Raw genomic sequence first — 11,815 nt, 5'->3', positions numbered from 1 at the left:
CCCATTTTACTGCACAGCATCCAGAGGGAAGCTTTGGTGTACTTGGTTAGGTAAACGCCTTCATCCTTGAGATTGTAGTTCATCGTCCCGTTGTAGCCACTGTTCGGGATCTTTTCTTCGGTGAACAACCACTGCGGTCCCGCCACGGCTGCAATCACCAGGGCAACCGAGAAACTGTTGAAAGAGTTAGGAATAAGGAGAATTAATCAGAAAATAAACAAATCCATAAATTTACATTTCCCTATGGAGACGCATGGCCTATATCATGTATCTGAAGGGTTTTTTTCATGAGAACGTGGTCGTGTCAGTCAATGAACAGTGTTCATTGAACACAAGTGCACAAATCAAAATCTTAGCACTGTTATCTTCAATTGGGTTTTTAATTTTGAAAAATATACCGATTTTTATAAATCATCAGAAATATTTTCGTTTTCTGAGCACGATATTTTTTTTCGATCCCATAGACGTTCATCTCGATTTTTAAATCAAGATTTAAAGCAAAATAACAACTTTGCTGATTGACACTAAACTAACAAATTGACAGCTCGGTCCCAACAAAAAGTTAGTATGACTGATAAATAGCTCTGTCCAGGATGCAGCAATTCCTAATGCATTTGTCTTAAGTTTTAGGTGTTTGGTATCTTGGATAAGGGTTTATTTTGCTCAAAAAATAAAAGAGATATCGATTTACTTCAATCGTCAAAATTTGTAGCAAGCTCCAACAGTTATCTCAAAATTGCTTCCACGAGATGGAGCTAGAAAACTAAATTTTTCAGAAGCGCCCTAAAGCTGGGTTTAGACTAGGCAAGTCAAATGATCAACTCAGTTGAATTCAATTGGCTTGAAAAGTTGAGCCTGGTTTCAATTCAAGTGAGTTGATCAAGTCAGTTGAATGGCATGGTTTACACGTTCAAGTCAGTTGAAATCAACTGACTTGATCAATTGACTTACCCTGTCTAAACACAGCTTAAGTCAATTCTAGATAGAGCTAGAATAAGAGACGAACAGCTTTTGTAAACAGTGATTTCTCTCGATGATTTCTAGGAATTCAAGACGAACGAGAAGTCAGTGCCTATAAGTAAGCGTACTACGACTCGGCTCTCAAACAAAGGAGTAACAAGTGTGATACTATCACTGCTAGACTAGATCTTTGGTTTTCTCATTCAGTGGTTCATCAGAGAGGGGAAGCTTTGTAATCCCCGTCGCCTGCCCATAGTGCCATTCAATCGCGGCATGAGCCAGCAACGCGAAGGCCAACAAAAGAATTTTCTCAAGGGTGACCTTCGGAAACTTACCCGTCATGGTCTAAATTGTTCATTATTGGTGATTTTAATGCAAAACACCGCTCATGGAATAATGCTCAAAGTAATCTTCAGTTTATTACACTATTCAATATCCAACCAGCCCAACATGCTTTTCTTCAGCAAGAAATCCCTTAACTATTGATTTGGTCTCAACTGATTCATGTCAACTTTGTAGCCAATTGGTTACCCATGCTGATATCGGTTCTGATCACCTTCCAGTAGCTTTTGAAATATCCCAAGAAATAATTCCGGATCGCAACAGCTCTACTTTCAATTACCATAGAGCTGATTGGGAGCAATATCGAACATTTATGGAATATAACTTCTATCTAAATATAAGCAAGAGCTGCCTCAGCACCAAAATGCGAGGTTAAATTCGATTCAATATAGACGATGATCTTCAGCTCTTGATCCGTCTTAAAAATGTCCGTAGGAGACAATATTAAAGAACACGCGATCCTGTCATGAAATTTATCTGACGGGATTTGCAAAAACAAATTAAAAAGCGATTCTCTGCCCTGAGGAACAAAACTTTTAAAACCAATGTTTCGAAATTAGACCCGAGGTCGAAACCCTTTTGGAAACTTACAAAAATTTTGAAAAAAAAAACTCAAAAGCCTATTCCAGCGCTTAAAGAAGGTGGTGAAATTTTGATTTCAAATCTGGAAAAAAGCTCAGAAACTTGCTAAGCAATTCGAGAGTTCCCATAATTTCAGTTTGGGTCTTGCTAGTCAAATTGAGAATCAGGTTTACCAGGAATTATCTGAACATTTTCTCTCGGGAAAATATGTTTGATGATTCATGGGGGACTGATTGGGGCCTCCCTTAGCTCAGCCGGTAAAGGCGCAGCTACAAAGCAAGACCATGCTGGAGGTGGCTGGGTTCAATTCTCGGTCCGGTCTAGGAATTTTTCGGGTTGGAAAATTTCTCGACTTCCCTGGGCATAGAAGTATGATTGGACTTGCCACACAATTATACCAATACAAAAATGGTACAGGCATCGAAAGCTCTCAATTAATAACTGTTGAAGTGCATCTAGAACACTAAGTTGAGAGCACGCAATAAGCTAATATCCAATATGAAATAAGCTTGAAATGCAAAGAAGAAGAAGAAGAAGAAGGAGAAGAAGATTTAGACTAAGTAAGATCTATAACTAAAAAGTTTCATAATATGAAAGGTCCAGGTGATGAAGGAATTTTCTATATCCTCATCAAAAAACTCGTAGAGAGTACCTTGTCTTTCTTGGTAAAATCACAGACAAACAGACATAACACTCGCAAGTTGTTCATCGAACAAGCGTTTAACGGTCAATTTGAAAGTATCATAGTTGGTAGTATCGCCACCTGTGGCGCGCATAGTCAATTCCCTTGCGTTTGACGTTTACACACCACCGCCATCTGTTCAGCGTACTACCCACCACAGTGTACTCAACAGATGGCGGTAATGTTTTAGCGACGATGTTTTACAGTGAGAACTATTCAATGTGTTATGTCTGTTTGTCTGTGGTAAAATTATTTAACAGATGTTTCGATTTGACATACTTCCTTGGTAAATGGAAAAATGCAAAAGTTGTTCCAATTTTGACGCCGGATAAAAATCCAGCTGAAGCTTCTAGCTACCGTCCAATAAGTTTGCTTTCTTCAATAAGTAAACTTTTTGAAAAGATAATTTTAAATAGAATGATGCTTCACATCAATACGAACTCCATTTTTGCAGATGAGCAGTTTGGATTTCGCCATGGGCATTCAACTACTGATCAACTCTTAAGAGTTACCAATTTGATTCGTTCAAACAAATCTGAAGGCTGCTCAACTGGAGTTGCTCTTCTAGACATAGAAAAAGCTTTCGACAGTGTTTGGCATGAAGGTTTGATTGCTAAATTGAAAAAGGTAGGTACAATGTAAAAACACTTAGATATATCATAACAATTAAGGCTGGTAAGTTACTGTAGTTGCTGGAGCACCTAGGTTAAAATGAAATCTCGATTTATTTTTCAAAGGGACGTATCAGCTTTTGTAAACAATGCATTTTATCGTTAATTTGGCGTAACTGGCAACTCGCTCACGCATGCTAACAGTACCATCAGACAGGGGAAGTTTACTCCAACCTGATAGTGGTGATAGTATGCGTGTGCGAGCTACCAGTTACACCAAATCAACGATCAAATGCATTGTTTACAAGTTTACGTCACTTCCAAAAAGTAATCGAGAAATGTAATTTATTTTGAATTTAGAACAAATGAAGAGTTAAAAAAAAGTAGAAGGGTCTGTGTCTAGGGGTACGAACGGAAGCTTGACGTAGGACAGCTAGTGTACGGAATAAATGTGAAGAGCGTTTAGTTCTTTTAATTGATCAATTATCTATTATCTCAACTCTTTCCGTTTTTGAATTGTAGGCGTACCAAATTTGTAGTATTTTTTTTTTTCAAAAAGAGAAAGTTGATTAAGAGAATCAATCAAAATCACTTGAACCCCTGCTTCCAAGTTTGGTTACAAGATTACAACTCTGGAGAGAATTTTGTGTGGTCGTTGGGTGCTTGTGGTTCTGAATATGGACAAACAAGCACAGATAAATTCTATTCCAACTCTCCCTGAAAAGGGCCGTTTTATTGAAGAGGACGCGTGTTTAGTGTAGGTGACAAGAGTCCGTGATCTCATTTTCCAGGAACACCTTCAGCACACCGCGTAGATCAGACCGGAGATACGTTTGACACCACCACGGCGAGCCAGACGACCGATGGCGGTTATCTCGAAGAACTTTGCGATGACGTTTGGCGCCCCCTTTACCAGACCTTTTGCTCCTTTGCCACGACCAGTCAATTGTTGCTTGTTAGGTGTGAAGGAGTGGACTAGCCACTACCTTCCTACTGCTGCTATTGCTGTTCACAACGCCGTCCGAAGCGAAAATGAGCTAATGCCATACATTAGCGCTCTTTTATATCTTTTCAGGTTAAAGCAGAATGATGTGCAACCCAAGTGGTATAAAACCTACAAAGACTCCTCCCATTATGAGTAGTTTGCTATCAAGTAGCGACACTGGCTCTTTTCCTTTTGCGTACACGGCGAATGAGAACGACCCAAATTTGAGTTTAGTTCACTCATAATCGCCAAAAGTGCAGGAACTCAGCGATGAGTAAATTTGTATCATGGTTTCCTGTGGAAAACCTAAAAAATCTGCCAGAAAAGGAGAAAATTGACGAAAATTTTATTCAGTGTCGGAGTAGTACCAATAGACTGAGTGAATCCAATCTTTACTTTTCTCAAATTCGGGAATTTTTCCCTGGAAAATCCTGGGAAAACATGAGGCAAATTTACTCATCGCTGAGTTCCTGCACTTTATTTCTTATTTCTGAGATAACTAAACTCAAATTTGGGTCGTTCTCATTCGCCGTGATATCACCTTGAAGGATATCGGCGCCGGTGGTTAAGCTGGGTTTAGATTAGGCAAGTCAAATGATCAACTCACTTGAATTCAATTGACTTGAAAAGTTGAGCCTGGTTCAACTTTTTTCAATTCAAGTGAGTTGATCAAGTCAGTTGAATGGCATGGTTTACACGTTCAATTCGCGTTCAAGTCAGTTGAATTCAACTGAATTGATCAATTGACTTGCCCTGTCTAAACCCAGCTTTAGCGTGATTACCTCTCACCCCAGCAGGCCTGGGTCCAATCTCAGTCGGCGCCACCGGCATGTTCTAAGGCATAACATCTCTGATCACGCCTTGCTTCGGGAAGTAAAGCCGTTGGTCACCGGTAGAGTTGATGAGCCGATTGGTAGGGTCTAGGTGTGGGAGCTGCCTCCCTGGCGTCGGTAGTATTGGAGCTCAGTACGGAAAACAAATCTCGCGTCACTTTTCAATAGATCCTATCTACATTGATCGATTATCTTCATCGACACTCTCTTCCATAAATAACTCGGCTTCACAAATGTTTCCTGCCGTCTTCGTCGAATTAGATGTTAGATTGTTGCTTCTTCCATCGAAAATATTCGGCCGTGGCGATTCAAAGTTGATCAAAATAATTTGTACCCCTGCTTCCAGTTTGATTACATGAGCATTTTGTGTGATCGTTGGTTCTGAATATGGACAAACAGGCAGATGAATTCTATTCCTACTCTTTACTGTAATAAGCTTGGTGGCCCTGGAAAGAGCCGTTTTGTTGCCAAAGTTGGTGATGATTTAACCTCCGAAACCAAACAGAGTGCGTCTCTGTCACTTCAAAACGTAGATGACATCCATGGCCGCTTACGCTTGGCGTGTTTAGTGTAGGTGACAGCATCACGGATCTCATTTTTCAGGAACACCTTCAGCACACCTCGTCAGAGATACGAGATACGTCAGACAGCGCCACGACGAGCTAGACGACGGATGGTGGTTATCTCGAAGAATTTGCGTTTGGTTCTGAATATGGCGATGAGTGTGCAAAATATTACGCAATTCCATCCTCCCTATTCGCACGCGCCCGAGGATCGTAGGCGAATGCCACTTCGACTTGTTTCGTCTACTTACTACTCTCTGACGACTGTGCTGGGGAAGTAGCATATGCATGTAGGTAATTGGTGGATTTGTTAGTTGATTCGACGCTTTTGGACAATGCTGGACATTTACCAGGTTTTAAATAGTTTCTTGTTAAAAATCAATATTTGGAAGCATTGTTATCGATGCGTAGCCATATTTCTGATCGATTGGTGATAAAACTATTGAAATTGGACCAGGGGCAGCTGAGTTATTAACGTTCAAAATCTTTCTTAATTTGTTACATGTTCCATTTTCGGTTTTCACAAAGTGTACCCCCATATAGAAATCAAAGACGTAGTCCTACGTCAAAAGGTTGCAACAATCTCAATCTTTAACCAAAAATTTGCCGGACTACTTTGTCTGTCATAGTGTAGTGAAGAAGCAAAGCAACGCACGTCGTGTCGAATCATATGTTGTCAGTCAACTTTTGAATAGGGGTTTCGTCAGTGAGAATCGAGAAATGTAACACGTCAGTTGTCACGTGATATTGATGATATAATGCAGCACTGACTCGATTTTCTCAACAACTCTACGGACATCCAGGCTTTTTTGAACATTGTTTCCATACAAATTTCCTAAATTTACCTCGAAATATAGATAGTTCCATAGTTGAAGATGCTAATTTCAAATAACAAACTAAAGTGATAATTTTTATACGATAGATGAGGAGATGAAAGTATAGAATTTATAGTTCCGTTTAGAGTACGGCAGTGTGAAAATTGCATATAGAGAGTAGACAGCGAGCTAGGACAACTTTAGGAAGGTAGAAATCGGTTTTATCATCTCTCTTTACCAAACTTCCCCTTTGGAGAGGGATGGTAAAGGTTAATGATCTATCCTTCTGACTTCCTCCTGGAGTTCTGCTGACTTGCCCTGAAAGAGTCTTCAGACTTTCTCTGGAAGACTTTCCCAAAAAAAATTCTTCCGACCAGCTCCGGAAGCTGTTCTTGGATGTTTATCTTCCAACAAATTCTGTTTGTTCCAAAATTTCCCAGATGTATTTTTCAACTTCATCCGGAAGTTTCTCCCAACCAGTGCTGAGATTTGTCATTGTCATTCACAGACTTTCGAGCGATATTGACAAAATTGACATTTTCACACAGTCACTGACAGACTTGATCCTCAAAAAATCTTCCTCAAAATCTCATTCATTTTTTTCGTCAATGACAAAGATACCAAAAAGTGTAATTTCGTGCATTCTGTGGCACATTATTGTTATCCAAGCAGTTCTGGACGTAGATGCTTGTTCACTTAAATGGCTCCATGTAATTGTTTTGTTCTTAAGTCATTTAATTTCGTTACAAATTTAGCTAATAAACAAATCTGCACGTGTTCGTCACTGACAGCATTGTCAATGACAATTGACATGGTTTGCTTTGACGATGACTGTTAGATCAAATGAGTGCAACCAAAGCAGTACTGCTCCCAACTTCTTTGAAAGTTCTTGCCGAACTCTCAAAAAGTTTCCATAAACTTCCACTGGAATATTATTTTGAGTTTTTGATAGTTTTTCATAAAGATAATACCGCGGGAAAGATATTTTGGTGAAAATGTCATTTTTAGTGATTTCCCAAAAAAACGAACTGTAGTTCCCTTCGAATTGGGAAACGTAACATTTCTTAAACTTCGTGGGAATAGTTTCCGAGGATTTCAAATCATGAAATTAAATAAAAATGTTTAGTTTTGATCACCTGATTGTACACCCCTTAGACAGAAATACTGCTTCCGCCACTGATCTGAGGAAAGTAATAGTTGGGTTGCCAAAAACGGGCAGGTACTGTACCTGGAATTTAATTGAAAATGACTGGAAAATCAGGGAATATCCGGGAATTTGGTTTTCTTCATTGAGTCAACACCCTGATTATGCAAAGTTCATGCAAATCGGAGAAGGTCGAGTCAAAAATTAACATTTTTTTGCTATTAACTCTAAAACTGATTAAGCCCTTGAACTAGGGTTTCAGATCGATGCAGAACGATTTTTCTATGTAAATAACTAATGGTTTCCAAGAACCTCGAACGAAAAGGGACAGGTTTCAGCGGAAACATGCTCATTGTTATTAATAAAATTAAAAATAATTCCGACAACATTTTACTTCGCGTCACTTAACTAGTATACCGTCGAGATTTGCACGTATTAGGATTAAGATAAAATTTAATTTTGCTCCAAAACTTCGAATGCAGTTTTTTTTTCGGCACATTTATTTCGGTTTGCAAAAAAACAGTAGTCATCTTATGAAAAACATGCAATGACCACTGCTTTTCGCAATCTTACATGATAGGGGGGAAAACGCGCCAGCGGGGTAATATGATCAACAGCAGTTTTTCAAACGAAATTTAATGGTTTTACAACCAGAACTGAGGTGGGTTGAGCTATGCTTTAGTTAAATTTACATATAAATTTCTGCTTTAAAAGTACTTGAAAAACGTCGATGGTCATATCACACCCAGTTCGATTGTACGTCGAATTTTAGGAACTCGCACCAAAGTAAATTGCACCTTAAACACCAATGCGTTAACTTATTACTGCACGAACCTGCTCACAACCGGCGTAATCATCAGCATCCAATAGTTGCCGGAAGCGCCATCACTCGATCCGGATCCGAAGGATGTCGCCGAAAGCACTCCATCGGAACAAATCCTCTTAACTAACCCCAGTGGTCCCGTCTTTAACGCCGCCGATTTCACACCACCATCATCGTTATTATGATTGCCCTCGTTAGCACCGCCAGCACCATTCAAATTATCCGCCGTTGCTAAAATACCGTCTTCCTCACAGCGTCGCACTCCGGATCCGCCGTTTTGCATCACGATTACGCGGTCGAACTCGGGACCGATCCCACCCGGACGCGGTGGGAACCCGTTGCTCAGCCGAGCCGAAATCGACGGCACGTGAACCGATGGCGAGGGCAAATTCGCGACACATGATTGACGGCGGGCTGCATTCGCACTGCCGCTGCCACCGTTACCACCGTCCACCAGCGAAAGCATCGAAGGGATCCGCGGTTGCCTGCTGCCACCGGTTGGCATCATCATCATCATTCTTGGACGAATCCTAATAAATACTGCTGAGCTTTAAAACATATTCTAATCAGCTTTGATGTGACGAACACTACGAACAGGCTGATCCGAACGCGTCAGGAGTTGATTTACAACTGTTGTCGCCGACGGGTGTCCTTTTTCCGTGAACGGGTCGTCGTCGGTGTGTTATTGAGTCGTCTCTAGGCAGGTATATAGAGAGGTATACCAAAATGATGCTATTGCAGCAGCTGATGCTGCTGTGGAGACGGAGAGTCGACGCGAGCGGAGAGAATCGGTTCTGTATCGTGTTCTGTTTTCGATGTCCCGTTCATGCTGTTCCTGAAGAGACGGGTTCTACGATTCGGCAGCGGCGAGGGAGAGAATGTTCTCTAATATAATTTAGGTTGACTTTGCGCCATTTGCAGTCACTTGGAACATTCGTTTATAGGATGAAAGGATTGCATCGGCACGTTGTTGGCCAGTACGATATAGTAGGACAAATCCACCACCTCCATGGTGCAGGGTATTTTCTATGGAGACGGACGTAATTTGTGAAATTTGTCGATATTGCTACGTAATATAGTTTATATCTTGATTTCCAAACAAAGATTCATGTATGGGTGCTCATATCAAGATAGTCTTTATTAAGAACAAGATAGTTAGAATTCACAAATGTCCCTAAGTTATATCGATTATATCAGTTCTAATCTGAAAGTCGCATCAAGATTAGGTATTTGGATATCACACATCGCGAACGGCCTTCTCGTGCTTGACTTCATCACTAATGATCCGCCAATCTGGGCCACCGTTTGTCCTGTGTATCCAAATCGACCTACAATCGTTCGTTGGCATCCACTCATAATCACAACAAGCAGCCAGATTAGTGCAAACTGAACGGAATCATAAGCAATAATACCATCATCACCATTGTTAGACTGACGGGCTGGGATTGAAGCATGAGGGGTATTGTGTTGGCATTAGTAGCATAAACAATATCCCCAACATCCAATCGGGGATGCCCCTGTTGAACGATATTCGATATACCTACAAGCTATAATATGAAATAGAAAGGATTGATATCGATGAAAGTGGATTGGAAAGGGAGGGGGAGGTGAATCGTAGTGTACCCCCCCCCCCACCTCTCCCAATGGGGAATAGTACACGACATACACATGCGTACTTACCCACCTGCCTCCTGCAGCATGCTGGCAGAATGCAATTTGTTTGCCGGATTAGCAGCGATGAAGGATCGACCTCACATACCTACGAAAGCGGAGAACAAAAGCGGCAGAAGGAGGTGAGCGCCGAACGAACGGTGTGTATGCACTTCATTATGTATGAAATGTTGTTCCGTCCGGTTCGAATGGAAGCACTCCTCGGTTTGCTGTTGTTCTGGGAAGTCGAGGGGACTTTTTTTTTGTCGTTCCTGTTTTCGTTTTCTCTGGCATGGATTCCTTGTACAATTCTCATATTCTGCTGTGGATAGGTTTTTCTTCTATTCGGTTGCACATACAGTATTTCCTTCATATATGCGGTGGGTGGTAACGCCCACCCACTGCTACTTCTGGGCTGTCCTTCAACTAATTGAGCTGATTTTCTCCAGATAACTAGATTGTGGTGGACACTAATCAAATACGAAAAATCAACGTAATTGGTTGAATGACAATCGAGAAATAGAAGTGGGTGGACGGTACCACCCACCGGCATATATGGAGGGAATGTTGTACATTTGATAGCCGATAAGGGAGAACATAAAAGGATTGGCAATACAAGGGACTGTCCAGATACCACGTGGACAGTTTTTAGGGGATTTTGGACTCCCCGCGTGGACTTGCATGGACCGTTGAGATTCACCAACAACTCCCCTCTCCCTTAAAATGAGCTCGTGGTATATGGACAGCCCCTGATAGCAACGTTCAAAGGCTCTTCTCCTGCAGCTTTAGGACAGTGGAAGTAGATTTTCTGGGTGACAATGATGTACGACAAACAATCGAAGAATCTGAAACTACACCCAAATTAAAGGGAGAAATCTCTCCATTATTGGGGTACATGGGGTAAAATTCACCCCCGGGGTAACATGACTTCCCAACTAACAATTTTAGTTGCAAATAAGCTTATGCAGGCAAAACATGCCTTATTCAGCTCATTTTTGCCTGTTTAAGCTAGGCTGCAACTCAAATTATTTAACTGTATAAAACGACTATTCTTTCAGTTCTTGAGTATGGCTCTTTTTGCTTCCTCTCAGCAAGAAACAGCCCCCTAACTAAATTGGAATGCATTCAATATTGTTGTTTACGTATTGTCCTTGGCTGTATGCATTCAACACACAATATGAGCCTAGAGGTTCTAGCGGGAGTAAAACCCCTGCATAACCGTTTAAGCTCTCATTAAGAATATCGATTAAATGTAGTGTCAGTAACAACCTTGTGATTGAAAACTTCGAATAAATGCTCAAATTGAGCATCCAGTCTAGATTCGTGCAAATCTATCTTGATTATATGTCATCGGATATTAGCCCACCGACAAACCGACATGACTGAACATAGCAAAAACAATAAATTTGAATTTGATTAAAGCACACTAATGACATCTGACTCCGTGTTCGCAGAAAATATTTAGATACGCCATGAACCTCCATGCAAAAGTTATGAATTGGTTCGTGTCTGATCTATTCTGGACAAGTTATGTTTATCTAGATTAAAAAAATCCTCGAATCACTGCACATTCAAATCGGCCGTTTACGATTTTCGGACATGAGTCAGAATTAAGTGTCATGTCGGTTTGTCGGTGATTAGCCTTCCGTGCTATAAACACCCCCCCCCCCCCCTCGTGTATGCTTTACTAACTACAGTTCCCCCATTGACTATGATTTCTCCATGAAACAGGTTATTCAAGGAGTTCCAGATCAACTTTGACCTTTCTCAATTCCCCGTATTTTTGCTGAAAAGTACCAACAAGTCAATTGCAATAGAAGATTTT

The 11,815-nt window shown here is 40.8% G+C and overlaps 2 protein-coding genes across 2 annotated transcripts in view; both read right to left on the bottom strand.

Annotated features, from left to right (window-relative positions):
- The window catches only part of stg1 (stargazin-like protein), a 47,124-nt gene extending 38,273 nt beyond the window's left edge, over positions 1-8,851 (bottom strand). Inside the window, exons 1-2 of the mRNA XM_065219115.1 lie at positions 8,352-8,851; positions 2-174 (exon numbers count right to left, since the gene is read on the bottom strand). Coding sequence (XP_065075187.1) covers positions 2-174; positions 8,352-8,851 — 673 coding nt within the window. The remainder of the gene's footprint in view (position 1; positions 175-8,351) is intronic.
- LOC135698958 (serine proteinase stubble) overlaps positions 1-11,815 on the bottom strand; it is a 667,696-nt gene that overhangs the window by 363,106 nt on the left and 292,775 nt on the right. The window lies entirely within an intron of this gene.

Source organism: Ochlerotatus camptorhynchus, unplaced genomic scaffold (assembly GCF_037179485.1).
Source record: "Ochlerotatus camptorhynchus isolate MF236.1 unplaced genomic scaffold, CSIRO-AGI_Acam_v1.1 ptg000099l, whole genome shotgun sequence".
NCBI lineage: Eukaryota > Metazoa > Arthropoda > Insecta > Diptera > Culicidae > Ochlerotatus > Ochlerotatus camptorhynchus.
The sequence above is the reverse complement of the archived record's forward strand: the minus strand, read 5'-3'. Positions and strand labels throughout refer to the sequence as shown.